We start from the raw sequence: 20,844 nt of genomic DNA, 5'->3' as shown, positions 1-20,844 counted from the left end.
CAACAATCGCTCAGCTGCTATGACATTCATGGAGCCACAGAACCAAAGAAAACACAGGGAGGGTGGTTGGAAAAATAATTTTTTTGTCTCTTGCACTCCACTGGAAACTTGTGGCTCAAAGAACCCCTCATAAAGTCTCTGAGATCCCACTCAGCCAGATCCCCATGCTCCAATCAGGTAAGGCTTCTGAAACATACAAAGCTTGCCAGTTTTAACCCTTGTAATGCTTGTCTGCCCTCTTAATCCAGTCATGTCAGCCTTTTGTTTATTTTTTATTTTTTTGTCTTCCTAATGTTTCTGAGATTATTTTACATTCATCCAAAGAAGAGACTAGCCAACATTGGTACTTGGTACAAAAGAAATCTATAAATGATCCTGAAAAAAACATGACAATGTTTTTACAGCATAACTAAATTAACCAGCCACTTTTTCCTGTTAGACTATCATGGCTCAAAGTTCATTAAATAATCGATAATCTCGTATATAAAAACTCATCTGTTCTGCACATGACGTGATCTGCTCTAGGCACATTACTTGGTACAAGAAGATCAATTGGTCATTTAGGATAATCTGAATAAGATCATTGAATGTACATTTTTTTTTCTCCAGCTTTTTCTTCATTGTTTTTTTTTTTGGACTTTTCCAAAATGATTACCTTTACTTTTAGGTTAGATATGGTGGTCCATTTTCAGTCCCTTCACTTTGCAGTTACAATTTTCTTACTATTATTCTCCAAGACTATGTCAGACACATCTCCCATGTGCTCTGTGGTACAAGGGCTTCCAGGTCTCAATGGACGAGATGGCAGAGATGGAGTTAACGGGTTAAAAGGAGATCCAGGTCAGAATATACCTACTAACATCCATTCTGCATATTTTGCAGCCCAAACGGGGTTGCTTTTTTCGATTAAGTAGATATTGTAGTATATCATAAGCAAAATTATTTAGATTGTTACGTTTATAAGTCTTTTAATTTAATGCAGCTATTTTCATCAAGTCCGTGAATGTATATCTTCTTTAAATGATTGAGACTGAGTACATAGTTTTCCCTTTCATTTTTCTCTTTTTTTATTTTTCTTATTATTGTTAGAGATTTTTTTTATCAACACGTAATTTATTTATAAATTCTTTTCTTGTTTGTTTTTTTTTGTTTTTTTTATTTTATGTAGGACCACCAGGTCAGCCAGGACCACCAGGATTAAGAGGCAACACTGGACCACCAGGAAAAACTGGACCTTTAGGAAATCCTGGGGTTCCAGGTAAAATAACAGTTGGTTTTTATATATTATAACGAGTCATCTCCCATATTTGCTCAAATAGAATTTTTACAGACAGCTGTGAATAAACAGAGGTTTCAAGAAAAATACAAAATATGGATCCAATTTTATTCTTCCACAAATGTCAGATTGTTTCTTTTTCTTACAGTTTTATTTTGTTCTCTGTAAACAACTGCAGGTAAATGTTTAACAGATGAACTCTGGTCAGTTTATAAAAACCCTCTTTTGGTAGCCCCCCCACCCCCCATTTTCTAATGCTTGCTTAGCCCAGGGAGATTTACAGAGAATACTTACCTTATTCCATGCTCCCCAGAAGCCATCACTTTCCCTCATTTCTCTGTTCTCAGTATGTGGACAAGCACTTGACATCATTACATACAATAGAAGATGAGTAGCTTCACTGACCCAATTGTTCAAAGCATGAGCATGTCTCTTTTGCATTAAAAATCCTGCCTGTCCGCCCATTTTCATTTTGAAAGCTTTAAGTACTCGCTAGCAAAACATTTTTAAAAGTATAATATAATGTTCAAATCAAATAGACTGTATAATTTCCTTTTGTAGGAATTCCGGGTCAGAAAGGAGTTAAAGGAGCTGATGTTGGACTAGCAGGTAAACTTATTAACTTTTAAAGTGTATATAAACCCTAACAATGAACTTCTCCTATTTGATCTCTTTAGGTCTGTTAGATATATCATTTTAAGTGTTTTGTTACTATATGACTAGTCGGGGGAAAAAAAAGATAATCCTGGTAGAAATCGAGTTATTTAATGACTTTCTGAGCTCAATACCAGTACCCGTACTGAGTGCTATCAGTTACGTTATTTCAGCTATCTCTATGGACTACAGAATACCTCCTGACCATGTTATGGAGATGAGCCAAGTGTGTGGGAGGGTATTTTGTAACCCTGTATCAGGGTGACTGCTCCTCCACCATAGAGACAGTGCAGTACATGCTGTTGCCCTTATGCCTTGTGCACAAGGTCAGAAATTCAGACGGAAAAGGTCTGATTGGATTAATTTGTCGGAAAATCCAATCATGTGTGGGCTCTATTGGACTTTTTCCATCGGAAATTCAGACGGAAAAAATTTGAGAGCAGGATCTCAAATTTTCCGACAAAAAAAAAACTGATCAGACTTTTTCCGATCGTTTGTAGAGAATTCCAATCGGACAAAGTGCCACGCATGCTCAGATCAAATTACGAGACCAAAGCTATTGGCTACTAGCCTCTACGAAGTCCCATCGTAACGAATGATCGGATTTTCCGACAACTTTGTCTGACCGTGTGTATGCAACACCAGTTTAGGACAAAAGCCGTCTGAAAAAATCAGACAGATTTTGTTGTCGGAATGTCTGATCATGTGTACAAGGCATTAGACATTAAGGGGTTAATTTACTAAAGGCAAATAGACTTTGGACTTACACTCAGCAAGGGCATTTGCTCCAGAGTTCAGTAAATGAGTTTCATTTGCAAATACTTTGCAAATATCCAATCATACACAGGGAAGATAACAAAAACACAGAATGTTATGAAGATTGGGTAATAGAAGTCAGTAGAACCCCCCCCCCCCCTCATTTACTAAGCTCTGGAACAAATTCCCTTGCAGAGTGCAACTGCATTAGCAAAGTGCACAGTCTATATGCCTTTAGTAAATCAACCCGTAAGGATTGATGCATAAAATGTTCACTGTACGAATGTGACACGCATCTGCATAATCAAAATGAAAAAACGAAACAAAAAATGTAATTCAAACAAGAATGGCTGCACACCACGGGTAGTCCTTAAACACTTTATTGTACAATCTTCAAGTATAAAAACCATACCAGGACACAAAAGAAGCTGTTTATAGTTGACGCATTTCACACAAACTTTGTACTGAACCAATGACAATTGAATAAGTACAAAGTTTGTGCGAAACGCATCAAATAGCAACAGCTGCTTTTGTGTCCTGGTGTGGTTTTCATACTTGAAGATTGCATGATAAATTGTTCAAGGATTAGGCATGGGGTGCAGCCAATCTTGTTTGTATTACCTCTATTGTTGAGATAGAGTGTGATTGGCCATCTAAAAGTGACAGTTGTCACCAAATCAAAAGGAGAGGGGAAATATTCCAAAGAAGACTTTCCAGTGACCATTGTCTAAGAGCAGAATTCCACTTACTTCCAGAGATTTCCTCCTGCTTCCTTTTTGCATCTCTGGGAGAGGAAGTGAAGGGAAATCTCATAGTGGGACAGAGACAGCTGGTGTGTTTTGTTGCCCCTTTCTTATTGGTCAGTGTTAAAAATGTAACTTTAGGGTGAAAAGTAACTCACTATAATAAATATAATCTATATTATGAAATGAAAAATTGACTGCATCTAGCTTGAGCTTTAAGAAAAAATGAAAAGATCACAAAGCTAACCTTAATGGGACCTTTTGGGGCATCAATACCCTATAGTAGAATGAGATTATCTTTCAATAAACAAATTACTGAAAAGGTTACTGTGAAATCAATAAGCATTAAATTATGTCTGACAAAACTTAAAGAAGAACTTACAGTGGGGGGCACCCTAAAAAAAAAAAAAGTAAAAGTCAGCAGCTACAAATACTGCAGCTGCTGACTTTTAATAATTAGACACTTACCTGTCCCAGGGTCCAGCGATGCGGGGGAACGAAGCCCCCTCCCTTGTTCCCCCGCTCTGCTTGTGGCGCCAGCATTCTTATTGTGGGCACCCGGCTGTGGCTTCACAGCCAGACACCCATTGCGCATGTGCTAGTGGCGCTGTGCGCCGTGATACACCACACAGTCATCTGGGACACTTGACAGGTCCCAGATGACTGTGCAGCACTGAGGGGAAGTGATGTCAATACTTGAGTGCTGAAGGAAGCAGACTACGAGGGACCCCCTAGCAACAGGCATTTAGAGGTGAGTAAAAAATAATTTCTTCCAATTTTTTTTTTTTAATGAATTTTAAGCAATTTTTTTTTGGTGGCAACACCACTTGAAGTCTTAAAGCTGTGCCCCGATAACACAAATGGAGGACAAAGGAATAGTCAGCAGTATTTCCTCTGGTCTTCCCGCAGCTAATATTTTCCCATTACTGACTCATTACTGACTTATCTTATCCTGTCTCTGTGTAAAGGTGGCCATCTTTGTAAAAGTTCCTCATGTCAGAGTCTTCATAGGGAAAATAGTCAGCAGTGAGTAGTGATTTTGCCAAATCTCTATGAAAATCTCTTGAGACTAGCCGCCAGAGGCAGCATTTTCTTAATATCACACCGTAGATATGCAGCTATGAAGTTGTAGGCACAGGAGTTCCTAGGCATCCTCAGATACCAGAAAGCACACTGCTACTTTTCAGAAAGAGTTCCAGACAAAAGGTATAACTTTTCCGATTCAGTTTAGACACAATTAATATTTCTTAAAGTGTTACTAAACCTACAACAGTAAAATCAGTCTGTATAGGCAGTAAAGCATGCTTGTTATATTCACTATGGAACATAAGGGGTTAATCCTCCGCATTGTGTAAAAAGGCTGTTTGATCCTGTATGCACAGACCTTCCCCTTTTTGTATTGCCCCTAAAACATGTCCGGATAAGACAGAGTGGAGTGGTCTCAGCCTGCACATGCTCTGTTTGGTGTGTATTGCTAGGGTTGTTTATTTCAGCACTGTCAAGACAGAGGATCAGGGGTCCTGCATCCTGATAGAACAACCAGAGCAGTATGAAAACTCCTCCTACAAGCTTTAACCAGGTACTGATAGAAGTCACAAGACTGCTATACAGTATACTGATGATGAGAACAGGTATTTAGCAATGTATACTGTATTTACTAAACTTATTGCATTTCCATGTTCTGTGTACTATGGGAGACCAGATGTAGTGAAGGCAGGGTCCAGAACGTCCACGGAGCCGCAGCAGCAGGCTGTGGGCGTAGGGACGGCATGACAGCTGCTTTGAATGCACTGTCGCCGTTTTAAGGGGAAAGAGAGTGGCCGCTTTAAGAGAGGGGAGTAGGCGGGGCGGTGGGCAGAGCCTGCCGTCTTGCAGTCACGAGGCAGAGGAAGCCAGGGTCAGTCGGAGAGCGGAGGAGGAAGCGATTGGACATGCACCCTTGCCGCTCCGACGGGTAATATGGCTTCTGCGGAATTCAGTTGAGAGCAGCGATTGAGAGGGAGGGCGCCACATGGCTACAGGCGCAAATAGCGGCGGTGGCGGCGGAGCGCGTGAGGGTGGTGAGGGGGGACAGCAGAGACACCTCGGGCGCGGCGTTCCCGGCCGCCCGAGCGGTTCAGCCCGGAAGTAGGCCGCAGGGGCCCCCCTGCGGACGGCGCGCAGCACCCCCGGTCGGGATACCAGCTTGCAGCAGCAGACTCAGGGTGAGGGGATGACCCCGGCCTCCACCGCATCCGGGGAAGGGAGCAGCAGGTATGCCGCAAGGAGCAGGGCCCAAAGGAGGGGACCAGAGAGTCCGGCGGGTGGGTCAGGAGCATCCCTGGAGTCGGCGCCCCCTGCACGGCGCCAGTGCGTGGACCAGGCCATGGCGGCTGCGGGAGCGGTGGGGGGCGGCCAGAGAGGATCGGAGGTGCAGCGGGTTGGGGTTCGGCCCGGCAGGGTGGCCCCCAGTCCCAGGGACACCGGCAGTGGTCGTTCGGCTAGCCAGGGCCCCGGAGGGGCAGCTGAGGGGGCACGCGGGGTGTGGAATCGGCGCACCGGGAGACGCAGGAGCCCTTCTCCCAGACAGGAAGGCGGGGCTGGCGGCAGGGGGGGCCGGGACTCCAGAGCACTGCACCGCAGACCCCCTGGACAGTGGAGAAGGCCCGTCGGGGCGTCCTACTTCTGAGAACGTGTCGGCTGTGGAGAGCGGGAGATGTCCGAGTCTGACGGTGGAGAAGATCGCAGAGAGGATACGGCGCTGGGTCCGAGAGCAGCGGCTGCGAGGCCCGGTCCTGGGCAGCCCGGTGAGTGTAACCCTTCTATTACGATGTCTACTTTGTTGCATGATTTATTGGGTCGGGGTAGCGTGCAGGGGTCACCTGGTGGGGGTGGGGGGATCGGGGGTTGGGGGGTCAGCTGGCCGGCCTCCGACTCCGGTGGCCTCTGCGGGAGACACGGGGCAGGAGAGCCTTGGGATTTTGTTGTCAGGCCTTAAAGATTTGGTGCAGCGGTTTGAGAGAGGGGTGGTGAGAGGACCAGCCCAGGCGTGGTTGCAGGCCTCGACTGTGGCCGCGGCGGGGATGACGGGGGTAGCATCTTCGCCTGCGGTGGCTCCGGTGGCACCGGTGGTGGGGGGAGAGAAGTCGGCGGGTGCTTCTGCACCCGCGCCCGACGTGAGTTCGGAGAAGGTGGGTGAGAAAAGTGCGGACCAGGTGCGGTTGGCTGATGCGGCGAGGAGCGAGGTCTACGTCTGCTTCGAGGGACCGTTAGGGGCGCACCTGAAGCCGGAAGTGAAAGAAAAAATTTGGAAGGGTGAGTACATCGAGATTTTCACCCTGCTGCCGCTGGAGAAATTCAACCTGGATAGGTTGAAGCCTGAGGAGCGGAAGAAGGAAGACGAGGAGAAGCGGAGGTACCGGTTGATTCCCAGGACCTTCGCTAACTGGCTCTAGGCGTTTGCAGTTTTGGCGAGTGTGGTGGGTGAGAAGGCGCCGGAGCATTGCTCGGCGTTGTTCGTGTATCTGGAAGCCATTAGTGAAGCACACCGGACGTATGGTGGCACAGCGTGGCTCCGGTATGATGAACAGTTCAGGCAGCGGATGGCAGTCCGACCTTCGCTTCGCTGGGATCACAAGGACATTAGCTTGTGGATGAAGCTGATGACGGCGGCGAGGGCTCCTAATCAGTTTTTTCAGCCGGGGGTCGGAGGTGAGCGATGGGGTTATTGCTGGCAGTTTAACGAGGGATCTCGCAAATTTGAGTCGAGCTGCCGTTTCAAGCACTTGTGTTCGGGCTGCGGGGGGTCCCATGCCCTTGCAAAATGTTTCAAAAAAGGGAAAGGGCACCCCGGAGATTCTGTCAACAAGAGGGACGACTCCGGTTCGGGTGGAAAGGATGCTGCCTTTCCTCAATAGATAGGCGGGGTTTACTTTGGGTTTTCGGATTCCTTGCTCCTTGACGTCGGTGCCCCCATTGGCCAAAAATTTGAAATCGGCTCTGCAGCATGCGTCTGTAGTGATGGAGAAGTTGGGTAAATAAGTCGCGTTGGGCCGCATGGCCGGCCCGTTTCCGGAGGCACCTCTCCCACATCTGGTGGTTTCTCCGCTGGGGGTGGTTCCTAAAAAGGAGCCGAACAAGTTTCGGTTGATCCATCACCTATCTTTTCCGAAAGGGGGATCGGTGAACGATGCCACCGCGCCAGAGGACTGTGCGGTTACATACACTTCCTTTGACGCGGCGGTGTCGTGGGTTCGGCGGTACGGCCGCGGGACGCTAATGGCAAAATCGGACGTCGAATCAGCGTTCCGGCTTTTGCCTGTTCACCCGGATAGTTTTTGGCTTTTGGGGTGCCGTTGGGAGGGGGCATTTTACGTGGACCGGTGCCTACCCATGGGGTGTTCGATTTCTTGTGCCCTGTTCGAACAATTCAGTTCCTTTTTGGATTGGGCCGTTAGGGATGCGTCGGGTATTAACTCGGTCGTCCATTACTTGGACGATTTTTTGTGTGTTGGCCCGGCGGGCTCGAACGTCTGCGCGGTCCTCTTAGGAACGCTGCAATACCTGGCGGAACGCTTTGGCGTCCCTTTGGCTCCGGGTAAGACTGAAGGGCCTAAAGCCTGCATCACGTTCTTGGGGATTGAGATAGATTCAGGCAAGATGGAATGCCGTCTGCCCTTGGATAAGTTGGAGGAAGAAATTCGGGAGACCGTAGGGGTCGCAAGCTGCAGTTGCGGCAGTTACAATCCCTGTTAGGCAAGCTCAATTTTGCGTATCGGATTCTTCCGATGGGGCAAATTTTTTTGTCGCAGGTTGGCTGTGGCTAGGGCTGGGGTTCGGGCCCCCACGCATTTCGTGACACTGAGGCGGGAACACAGGGAAGACCTGAGGGTGTGGCAGGAGTTCCTAGCGGCATATAACGGACGGGCCCTGTGGATGGCGGGGCCCATCAGTAATTGGGATCTGGAGTTGTTTACGGATGCCGCAGGGTCTTCCGGTTTTGGTGCCTATTTCCAGGGACGTTGGGGCGCGGCACCGTGGCCCACGGAGTGGACGGAGGCCGGGTCTGAAGAACCTGGTGCTGTTGGAATTGTTTCCCATTGTAGTGGCACTGGAAATTTGGGGGGAGTCGTTTCGGAACCTTAAGGTGCGCTTCAATTGCGATAACATGGGGGTGGTACAGGTGGTCAATCGGCTGACCGCGGCCTCCGGGCCAGTGGTTAGGCTTGTACGCCATTTGGTCTTACGCTGCTTGCAATTGAATGCCTTCATCTATGCTGTGCACCTGCCGGGGGTTGATAACACGCTGGCTGACGCGCTGTCTCGTTTTCAGTGGGACAGGTTTAGGGGATTGGCACCGGAGGCAGAGCGTCACGGGATCAGCTGCCCGGCTTGGATGTAGCGCATAGCGTTGGACTCGCAGCAAGGTGGATTGAGTTGTCCGTGAGTAGGACGACGTGGAAGGCTTATTCGAGGGTGTGGCAGGAATGGTCTGACTGTTTGACAGCGATCGGCATTGTCCCGGGCGATGCGGGCATGGCTCAGGCGGTGTTCTACTTCATTAGCTTGGCTATGGAAAAGGGGGTTTCGGCGGCCTCGATTGACAGAAAACTGGCGGGGTTGGCCTTTTTGTTTAAATGGGAGGGAGGTCGGGACTATACTAAAGAATTCTGGTTGCGTCAGGCGGTGAAGGGTTACCGGAAGGAACACAGACGGAGGGACGGGCGGCGTCCGGTTTCCTTTCAGGTGCTCCGCGGCCTGTGCGGGGTGTTGGAGACAGTATGTAGTTCCATATTTTGGGGTTTTCCGGATTGGTGAGATGTTTTGCCCGGCCAGGGCGCGACATGGGGGGTTAGCAATGGGGGAGGTCGAGCTGTGCCCAGGGGTGGTGAGGATTTGGTTACGCAGGTCCAAGACGGATCAGGAAGCGAAGGGGATGCTGGTGGAAGTGGGTTCGATTGCCGAGAGCACTATTTGTCCTGTGGGGGCGGTGGGGGCTTTCCTGCACGTAAGGCCTCCGGGCCCGGGCCCCTTTTTCGTGCACAGAGATGGTTCCTTTTTGTCCACATTTCAATTCAGGGCTGTTTTTAAAAAATGTGTGATAGCAGCGGGCTTTGACCCTAAACATTTTTCATCACACTCCTTCCGCATCGGAGCGGCCACTGAGGCGGCTAGGGCCGGGCTGAGTGCGGAGGCGGTTCGGAGAATTGGGAGGTGGGACTCCGAGAGGTTTAGGCTGTATGTTCGGCCAGAACTGTTAGTATGAGCATGTTGGGGGATGAGGTGGGGATATGTATATGTTTTCTGGGGTGGAGTTCTGGTTGTCGTGTATTTACTTGGTTTTTGTTTGCAGGATATGATGTTGGCTTGGTGTTGATTCTGGGCCATTCATACGTGTTTTGGGGTTCGAAGAGAGCGGACGTTCAGCCTAATGGGCGGCAGCTTCGGATTCCTAGGACCGAGGCGCAGGTTCGCTGGATTGGGGGCCCCGGTATGGTGGAACAGGGTGTTGGGTGAGGTGCACAGATTTTCTCGCCTGGATCATCCACCTGATGTTCTACTATTGCACGTGGGGGGTAATGACATGGGGGTCAGGTCCATGAGGGACCTCATCAGAGACATAAAATGTGATTTTCTTAGGCTAAAAGCCGCTTACCCGGGCATGGTCATTATATGGTCAGACATGGTTAGCAGGACGTCGTGGAGGTGGGCGTTGTCGGACAAAAAAGTGGATAGGGCCAGGGTTAAGATTAATAAGGAAGTGAGCAGGTTTTTTATCAGGAATGGGGGATTGGCGATTAGGCATCGGGAACTGGAGTTTGAGACCTGGAGGTATTTGAGGAGTGATGGGGTTCATTTGAATGAGGTGGGGACGGACCTGTGGACTTTGGGTCTCCAGGAAGGGATTCACAGGGGTTTGTGTGTGTGGCGCTGCTCAAAAGGGTAAGGCTTTACCACCTTTCGAGCTGTGGCAGTGTTTTGCTGTCAGTTGAGAAGGTCAAGTGGTGCAGGTGGAAAATAGGTGGTACCCATCCATGGTGATGGGGGTGGTTGGATTTGTACTTCACGGTTACATGGGGTTAACCGGGAAGAGTAAAAGGGTAGGTCACTGCATTGGTTGGGTATAGCCTCCGAGACAGGGGTTTCCGTCTGGAGGTCAAGAGGTTAAAGGTAATGTGCAGTGACCAGTAGGGTCTATTTATGCTATGACCCAGGATACAGTTTTAAAGGAAAGTTGTTTACATGTTAATTATGGTTATTTATTGAAAGTTTATATTTTGTTACATATTTATATTTTGGTTTAATAAATCAAGGCCTGTCGGCCATTTACTCCAAATATAGTCTGGTCTGGTTTTTGGGTGGTGTTGGGTTTGGAGAGAGGTGGAAGTATCTTTTGGGTAAGAGTGATATGGAGGGGAGGTGTCAGACAATACAGAGGTCAAGAACGTCCACGGAGCCGCAGCAGCAGGCTGTGGGCGTAGGGACGGCATGACAGCTGCTTTGAATGCACTGTCGCCGTTTTAAGGGGAAAGAGAGTGGCCGCTTTAAGAGAGGGGAGTAGTCGGGGCGGTGGGCGGAGCCTGCCGTCTTGCAGTCACGAGGCAGAGGAAGCCAGGGTCAGTCGGAGAGTGGAGGAGGAAGCGATTCCCACCCACCCTCCCTTTTTTGTTTTGTTTTTCGGGATGGTTCAGCGGGGTAGGCTTCGGTGGGTTGGCAGTGTTTTGGGGTCAGTTGAGAAGGTCAAGTGGTGCAGGTGGAAAATAGGTGGTACCCATCCATGGTGATGGGGGTGGTTGGATTTGTACTTCACGGTTACATGGGGTTAACCGGGAAGAGTAAAAGGGGTAGGTCACTGCATTGGTTGGGTATAGCTTCCGAGACAGGGGTTTCCGTCTGGAGGTCAAGAGGTTAAAGGTAATGTGCAGTGACCAGTAGGGTCTATTTATGCTATGACCCAGGATACAGTTTTAAAGGAAAGTTGTTTACATGTTAATTATGGTTATTTATTGAAAGTTTATATTTTGTTACATATTTATTTTTTGGTTTAATAAATCAAGGCCTGTCGGCCATTTACTCCAAATATAGTCTGGTCTGGTTTTTGGGTGGTGTTGGGTTTGGAGAGAGGTGGAAGTATCTTTTGGGTAAGAGTGATATGGAGGGGAGGTGTCAGACAATACAGAGGTCATGGGTTTAGTAACACTTTAATTTTACATGTAAAAATAAAATCTTATTTTTTTAGTTCAGTTCCGCTTTAAAGTGGTTCTAAAGGCTTAAGGTTTTTACCTTCATGCATTCTATGTACTGTATGAAGGTAAAAAGCAGCCCCTCCCCCCAATACTTACCTGAGCCCCATCATGATCCAGTGATGTGCAGTCCATGTACTCTTCCTTCTCATTGTCTAAGACAGCAGTGGAAACCAATGGTTTTCAATTACAGCCAGTGAGTCAAGGAGAAGAGAGGGGGCCGAGTCATGGCTCTGTGTCTTAATGGATACTCAGAGCAGCGGCTCAAACCAAGCCTGCTTGTGTGCCCCCCCACAGCAAGATGTTTGCTCTTGGAGCACTTGGCAAAAGGGATATCTTAATATCACTCTAAGATTTAAATGAGAATCAAGGTAAAAGCGATAATAAACTGCCAGAAAAATTCAGGTTTAAGTCATAATGTACTAGTATGCACTACATGCTAGCACACTATGACAGACTTACCTGGACATGGAGCCCTCCAGCTCAGCACTGTCATAACTCCCCACGCATTTCCATCTTCCCCCGGTCTTCATTCCAGGTATTGCGGACTCTGGCTCTGTGCATTGCCTGGGCCGCAATGACATCACCTGACGCATGCGGCTCTGGTACAAAGCTCCAAAGATACACCACAGGTATGCCGTCCCTTCAGAGCGCTTGCGCCGGTAAGGTCACCGGCTGCATGCTGTCAGGAACCATGAATCAGACAGAGACAGAAGTGCAGTAAAAATCACACTATTTAATAAAATGGTATAAACAGAGCAAACGTAGTCAAAGCCAGAGTTCATTATCCAGGATGGGTAGTCAGAACAAGCCAAAGAAACAGGATTCCAGAGATCAGTGAAGTCGGGTGCAGAGAACAGGATCAGGAACCAGAATGGAAGTCAGCCAAGCAAAAGTCTTTCACAGGAAATCACAGCAAAGAGAGATCTGAATATGTTGACCAAGGTGAAGGCACAGAAGATCTGATCCATGCAGTTTAAATAGCTAGCAGAGCTAGCTGACAAGCAGGAAATGAAGACCAGGTGAGTCACAGTGGAATGAAGAGTGCTGTCAATTAACCAACAGCTGAGCACAGAGCTCTGAGAAAGAAGGGCTGAGCCCAGCCCTGACACATGCTTTGTGAATATCTCCTAAACAGTGCAAGTTTATTCACTGTACCTACAGATAAGCATTATTATAGACTTATCTGTAGGTACAAGTTAAAAAATTGACTTTACTTTCACTTTAACTGGCTGATTTTTTACAAATACTGTAAGCATTTCATAATAAAAACATTTAAAAAATACATTAACGCTTTACAGACTAATTTCAAATGCATATTTCCTCTTATTTTAGAACTTGCAAATATGCAAAAGAAGTTATCATTTTTTGAAGAACAGCTGAGAATTATGCAGTCTAGTTTTGCCCTTCAGAAAAAAGGTTTGGTCATTATCAATAAATATTGTCTATTTTAAACTCTATCACCAGACTGCTTGCTCAGTATTTCTGCTATGTATTATATTAGATAATTAGATGTGCATAACTCATAAAGGCTTATGTACACCAAGGTTCAGTATTGAACTACATGGCAAATGTGTTTTTTCGTTGATAAATGTATATTTATATCTTGGATATGTGTGGACAGGGTGCAGCGTGGTATGGCAGTGGCAAAGAGAACACAAAATCCAAATGACGTAGACTGTGTATATTTTAGAACATTTAAACAGGTTACATCAAGGCCCGGTGGTAAGCACAACCTTATGGAGTCACTTACGCAGGGCCCTCTTTAATATTGATTGGACCCGGGGCAAAAATTTTCTTGGGGCCCCCCTCCCCCATACAATTTTGCTCTCCACCTTCTCTGAGACATACAATAAATAGCAGCTAGACTTAAAATCAGTTTACTGTATCAGATCAGGCAGCGATTGCGATTGGTCGCCAGAGGTTACAGCATATAATTAGTGCTTACTGACTAGTTGCTAGAAGTTACAGCACACATTACGGCTCACTGATTAGTTGCTAGAGGTTACAGCACATGATTTCTGCTTGTTAATTGGTTGCTAGAGATGGCTGTACAGTAATACTGCTCACTGATTGGTTGCTAGAGGTTACAGCACATCATTTCCTCACTGCAGGGGGGAATGATATACATAGGAATGTCACCTTTCTTTACATATCAATGCCACCGGCCTCAGCTATTTACATATGAATGCCACCAATATTTACACATGAATTAAGGTTATTTATATGTAAACACAGGTCTGCAGGTGAGTCATCTGTACACAACAATAGGACAGAGCTGAGCAGCATTAGTAGCAACACTTCACACTGAGATATCAGGACACAACACAGGACTAACATGTCAAAGGACAAGGGAATTTAAACTGGGATAGTTGGCAAGTATGAGGCAGCTACTTTGGGCCCCACAACAATGACAGGGCCCAGGGCAACTACCCTTTTTGCCCTGCCTTAAAGACGGCCCTGCACTTACGGAGTCAGTAGCAGTGGTTCTTTAGCTTGGAACGATGCAGACAGCTTCTGCAATGAGGAGTGGGAATGCGCCCTGGCCCATCCCATCAAACTAGAAAGCTTTGATGATAGAGATGGCCTAGTACCTGCGCTTTCCCTACTACTCTGGACAGGGCAATAGGCAGCTTAAGCAGTCCCCTGAGGGTGCCAGTGAGGAGGGCAGTGAAATCCACATCCAGAGCCCATAATGTGAACCCCAGAGCAAAGTCCAGAATCAAAACAAGTTCCAGCACTTGTAACCAGTGACTTGCCCCGCAGGGGCGAGCTGGTGTGGGCATCAGTGACACCTGCCTCGTTGCTTGTGCAGGGTGTTTCGGGTCCCACGCAGAAGCTGCATCTCTCCCTCTTCTCCTCCACTATAACACACTGACTGTACACAGTGCAGATGGGAAGCCCCCTCCTCCCTCGTCCTTAGCTTGGATGTTTCCTATACAGTTGTAGCGCACCCCCCTAAGGAGTCGCAAGTAAACTGGGATCTCCCACCCCGCACAGCCAGGCACACCACATTTTTACAGTCACTTGAGTCAGAGAACAGTCTGTGACTTTGTTTTTTTTTGTTTTGTTTTATTGAGGGTAATAACTTGGAAAGGGATGGGAGATTTTGAGATGCCCATTTGACTTCAGCAACAAACTTCAGGGACAGTTTTCCTATATACAGTCTCTTTATACAGCTCTATGTACATCTCCACTTCTTCCTCCAGCACTCACTTGCAGACCCCAGCTGAAACATTGTGAATATCTGACAGTCACTCAGTAAGACTAAAAGCAATAGCCCATTACAGACAGGAACCTGATGCCCCTTAGTTGTGTAGTAGAACAACAGTGTCCAGCTTGCATCACCCCTGTAGCTACTGATTCCAGCACCACCTCTTCAGGCACTGACAACCCACCTGGCTGCAGATGCCCCTTTCACTAGTCCTCCAGGCTAACTTCTAACTGCTATCCCACATTCCTCCAGACTGACACTGACCGGCCCGCCCTGCTGACTTTCAGGAGATCTCACAGACAATCTGACCTGCCCGTGCTGTCCTATCCTTGCACCTGTGCCTCCAGGAAGGGCTTCCTCAGCGTGTTTTGGCAGGATCCTTCCAGCACCAGAACCCCAGGCCAGAAGTCACTCCTCCCCCAGACTAGGAGGCATTCTCATGGGCCACTGACAGCCTCCTCAGCACCCCATCTCCATCTTCCACCCAACTGCCCCTCATGCCTATTTATGAGGTGGCCTGCCCCTTGCCAGCCCTTCATTGAGGATTGGCTGAGGCCCTCATAAATATTCCAAGCAGCTCCTCCAACCACAGCCCACTATGTCTAGAATATTCTCCAATGTCCCAGAGAACAGGGGGAGGCACCAAAAAAATTGCTGGGATAAGTCACCCAGCCCTGAACTAAAGTAACCCTGACCCAGATTACACAGCTCACTCTTAGCTCTGAGCTATGTTTAGCCTCGTACACACACGTTGATTTTCAGACGACAGAACGTCCGATTTTTGTGGCATGCTAGTCTCATGCCAAAAGTGAAGAAGTTACTATTACTAACATGAGAATTTTCATTTGACAGAATGCAACGTCAGAAGTGACGTAACATGTTGAATAATTTTGTATGTATTCTTTCATTTCTGAGCATGCGTAGTCTTGCTCTTACAACTTTTTTGCCACGAAAACCATACTAATGAAATGAAAATCAGATGTTGAGTTCACATCCAATAAAAATGTTATAGTCTTCACATACAGCTGAAACCAGTTGTCGAAAGAACCGTACTAACGGTAAGATTTGCAGACGAACTGTTATCCTAACACAATTGACGTCCGAAAATCAAAGCGCATGTACGGGCCTTAACAGTAAACCTATTTACATCTAGCACACATCTAAAGGGTGCTACACAGTATACACAGACAAGAGGAGGAGGAGGATGGACACTGTTTTGCGTGTCTCGCTGATCTGAGATCTTTAATCAATATACAACATGAGACTTGCAGGGGAGGAGACACAGTGAAGGGGGGCAAATTGCTGTGATTTGGGGGATGAAAGAGGATACTGTATGTGCTATGGGGTACTTTGGGAGGGGAGAAGACTTGTGCTGGGGGGGGGGTAAATTGTTATGTCCAACCCCTTTTCCAGCACAAGTCCTCTCCCCTCCCAAAGTACCCCCTAACACATACAGTATCCTCTTTCATCCCCCAAATCACAGAAATTTGCCCCCCTTCACTGTGTCCCCCAAAATCAGAGAGATGATAACTGCTACAGGGGGAAAAATTAGGATGTCTGGGCCCCAGTACCTTACTAGATATTCGGGAGGGGGATTGCCTTGGGTGCCCACACTGGTGGTGCCCCCCAGGCAAGTTAGTGGTACTAACTTTTTCAGCACTGGTCTCCAGGACTCAGGATTAGTTCACATAAAAATCACACTGGAATGTGCTGTGCATTCCTTTGTGATTCACATGCTTTTTGGGTGATGTTTGATTTCAGCTCATTCATTTGAATGGGATGAAACTGTGCTGGTCCACACCAAGAGTTTGTGCATGCACTACATTACAAACTGCACAGCATCCGGATCGCATGGTACTTCTGTACCATATCATCTGGTGTAGGCAAACACACAGTATATGCAACCTACATTTGGGGAGTCGTTAGGTTAACACCCACTGCAGATTGCAACACAGGTTTCCCGGCATTTTGGTGTGAACAGGCCCTTAGTATGGATTTGTGGGAATTTCATTTGTATCTCAGAAAGGCCCCACTAAAACCTGGACAGTTGAGAAGTATGAATTTTTATTAGTGTAGCACTGACTCCTGAAGGAGTGGCTGATTTTATTGTGCTTACCGTTACCTTCTTCACCTCGTATACTTCTAGGGGTTCCCGAGGTAGATGGCCCAGAAACTGCAGAGACTGACAACAAATCCACTTGAAGGAATTTTTATTTGCAAAAGATAGTTAAACAAACAGTCTCTCAGTATAGGATCAGAGGGTTTAGGTGAAAAGTCCAGGTACTCTTAGTATCAAAGTCAGTATGAAGAATAACTTCCTTACTTTTGAACAAATCCAGAGAATAGCCATTCACAGCTGGATCCTCACCCTAATTGGATAGTCTTTCTCTCACCAGGCCTAGCAGCCAACAGGGTGTTCGAATCAGGAAGACGTCTCTGCTACAGACTTTGTTATAAAACATGTAAAGGAAACTTGAAAACATGTAGAACACTTGTGTGATACCAGTATCTGGCAGCCGGTCCGGCGATACCACACAAGATTGGATTCACTTGGGTCCTTCAGCTTGTCCAGGCTCTTGTCGAGAAGCCAACCCTTGTGTGGCCTTCTCCCGAAGAATCCTCCCCTGGATAACGTCACAGTTGCTGGGCCTCTCCACTAACCAAGACGGCACCGGACCAACTCCGAATTCAGTTTCCTCGCTTTGGGCTAGCCAGCCCCTAGGTGTAAAAGTCAGATGGATCCGCACCCCAGGCCATGGAAGTCCTGGGGGCTGGTCAGGAGGACCAGGACCATGTAGTCAGAACATACTTCTGGACCGGAACCCCCGAAACATGTGACATCCGCATCTTAAGTACCCCCTCCCAGAAGGCACAGCAAGAGTGACACTCCCACTGGGCAGGTTCCGAGAAAAAGGAACCTTAAAGCACCCAACTAGACTGTGTTTCCATACCTGCCAGAAGTGACAGCGCCCCCTATGGCCAAGCAGAACACCCTTCAGTCCAGTCAGACTGATGCTAAGGTCAAAATTTAGAGTAATCAAACCCCAAACCAAACTGCAATTTACGGGTAACATTAAATTTCAAAAACACATAGCGCGTGCTCTTCAGGAGCCGGCACTACATTACAAAGGGGTAGGATTTGTTTTTGGAGGGAGGGTTTGTACTGGAAAGGGGGATTTGGGTAGAAGAATTTGTGACAGAGCTGGGGAAAGGACTTGTGCTGGCGTGGGAGATTTAGGGGAAAGAGTATTTGTGCTGGGAAGGATGGGGATAGGATTTGACCCAGAATGGAGGGGGTTGTGCTGGAAGTAAAGACCTGGGTGAGAGGATTTTTGCTGAGAGGGAGATGGGGTGGGGGGATTTGTACTGGGGAATTTGAAGAAACATCTTTCACGCTGTACCCTATCACAAATTCAATGTGAAGGAGGTCTCAGCATGTCTGTAGACAGTGGGTGAGGGGGATGGCAGGAGGATGGTGGGGAGGGGACACCAAAATGCACCTTCAGCTATATAGACAAAAATCCTTGCACCTGCCCCACCTCAGGAACCTCTCCCTGTCACTAAGTGCTGTCCATAACAGATGAGGAACCTGTCCTTACACTAATCATTCACAGAATGTGCACCAAATCAGGGGGACAGGGCCTTAAATAAGCTCTGCTGTCATCCAAGATAACCGCAGAGGTCACGAAGGGCACAAGTGTCTGAACGGACAGCTGTTCCCCTGGTGACTGCAGGAAATCATAGAGGAACCAAGTTCCTTACAACTTCCTTTCCCTTCTGCACTGCCACTTCGTTAGAGCGCCACCTACAGCGGGGAGTATGAACTGCACCTGCCAACATATGGACTTTACTTAGTATATGGTTTTAGGGTTGGAAAATGATAAATAAGGTTAATTTTCATGATTTTCTCTTAGACATGTCCTTGTTCTTCTATGCATGTGATTATGAAGGCCGGCAAGCTTTGATATTTCACCATAGTCAAAGCAGATTGAAGTGTGCACCATATTTCATTGGAATATATATAATTTTTCTAGTATTTCAAAAATCAATTCAATGAGGTTGGAGAAAGAAATTACATCATAATCTAGTTATTATTTAGCATTTTTGTGCATTAATATTCATGTTCCTTTTTGCCTTTATTTCAGCTTTGCTATTTGCTAGAGGATCAAGTTCTGGTAATAAAATATTTGTCACAAGTGGAAAGGTGGTGACGTATGATGAGTCAATTGCGATATGTACTAAAGCTGGTTTTAAGCTTGCTACACCATTAAATCCTGAGGAAAACAAAGCTGTTTCAGATATTATCCAGCATTACAAAACCTTTACATTCCTGGGTGTTACTGATGAGAGAACAGAAGGTACTTTCAGGTATGCAAATGGAAATCCAATTAAATATTCCAACTGGAGTCCCGGGGAGCCTAATCAACAAGGTGAAGAGGATTGTGTGGAAATGCAATTGAATGGAAAGTGGAATGACAAAAATTGTAAAGAAACACGACTGAATATCTGTGAAATCTCTTAGTACTGTAACATTGTGCTTTACACAATGCATGCATTCTAAAAACAAATTGTATTGTGATGCATTACTAATTCTTAATATATATATGCTGTATATATATATATATATATATATATATATATATATATATATATATATATATATATATATATATATATATATATATATTATATTATATATATATATTTGGACAACTAATGTATTTTTACAAAAAATAAGAAATAACATTTTTTTTTAAATTTTAAAAACATTTTGCAGTTAACCCAAAGCCTAAGGCTACATTCACACTGTTGCAGGTGTTTGTCAATGTGTAAATCACACCACATCAATTTAATTAGGATGATGGTACCCACCCCTACCCGAATTCCACATACAAAGTGAGGAATTACATATTCTGACTGCTCTGTTACAGACGTGTGTGTAGGCAGGAATTAACACGCCCGATCAGGGACAGTGGAAACAGTCCTCGTTAGTGCCTCCCTATGCCGGTAGAGATTGTGGTCAAGTGAAAACATCAATGAGCTGGTTCTCCTACATAGAAGCAAGGAAGCTACTGGCACAGTTAACTTTTTGTATGCAATAGTATTTCACATCAATTCACACTTTCCTAACTGCACTTCCTAATTGTATTTTTTGTAACTTCTTCCACCCAGTGCAGCACTTCTGAGAGGATACCGCAGAATCTGTACCTCGCACCTCCAGCCCACACACCCATCAGGTCACCTCACTCCTGGTGACCACTCAAGACCTTACTTTGGATAGTAAAACATTTTTTTTTTCTGCCAGTAAATACCTTATACAGCCCACTTCCTGTTTCTTGTCTGGTAAAAAGCCTAGGCTTATGACATCATGCACAGCTCTCTCTCTCACTCTCATGAGAGTTTGCCAGGAAGGGAGGGGGGATGAATCATAAGAGGGACAATGAGAGCTGCAGAGCTGGAGGTGTGCCTCTGTGTGTCTGTGTAAATCCAGGAAGTGAACAGACAGCAGCTTCAACTGCCCACAGTTAAAATGAATGCAGCCAGACTCAGTGAAGGGAGATTTCTGCAGTATGTTTGGCAAGTACAGAATCACAGTATATATAAAATAATATGCAAAGTGGTTGGATGGAAGCTTCAGAATGGCAAAGATGTTTTTATTACAAATTATGTGAGCAGACTGCAGTTCCTCTTTAAAAACAATTGTTGAGTTTAATAGAATTCAATTCAATCCAACATGTATATTATTTGAATAAAAAATAATGCCTTTAATACTGTTTTAATTATTAAACATTTAGTTTAAAGATATTTAACATTGAATTTTGCAAAATAAAAAAAATACAAATATTTTTAAATGAAGTAATGAATGAATTAATTATCCATTTTTTGTGTAAAAATAAAAAATAAATATACAAATATACAGTATATATTTGCCATAAATATGTCTTTTAACAAGAAAATCACTAATCCAAATTAAAAAAG

General features: G+C 46.0%; 1 protein-coding gene across 2 annotated transcripts; it reads left to right on the top strand.

Annotated features, from left to right (window-relative positions):
• The first annotated feature begins 530 nt into the window (after positions 1–530).
• Positions 531–20,634, top strand: LOC143930543 (pulmonary surfactant-associated protein A-like). Of its 2 annotated transcripts, XM_077454925.1 has the most exons (5): positions 531–840; positions 1,169–1,258; positions 1,838–1,885; positions 12,987–13,070; positions 19,011–20,634. In XM_077454925.1, the coding sequence occupies exons 1-5, from the start codon at positions 588–590 to the stop codon at positions 19,385–19,387; spliced, it is 852 nt and encodes a 283-aa protein (XP_077311051.1). In that variant the 5' UTR covers positions 531–587; the 3' UTR covers positions 19,388–20,634. The 2 variants fall into 2 exon arrangements, with proteins under 2 accessions (XP_077311051.1, XP_077311052.1); XM_077454926.1 differs by lacking the exon at positions 12,987–13,070.
• Positions 20,635–20,844: the final 210 nt, after the last annotated feature.

This window comes from Lithobates pipiens, unplaced genomic scaffold (genome assembly GCF_037356315.1).
Source record: "Lithobates pipiens isolate NorthernLeopardFrog02 unplaced genomic scaffold, aLitPip1_a1.2 Scaffold_25, whole genome shotgun sequence".
Classification (NCBI taxonomy): Eukaryota; Metazoa; Chordata; class Amphibia; order Anura; family Ranidae; genus Lithobates; species Lithobates pipiens.
The sequence above is the reverse complement of the archived record's forward strand: the minus strand, read 5'-3'. Positions and strand labels throughout refer to the sequence as shown.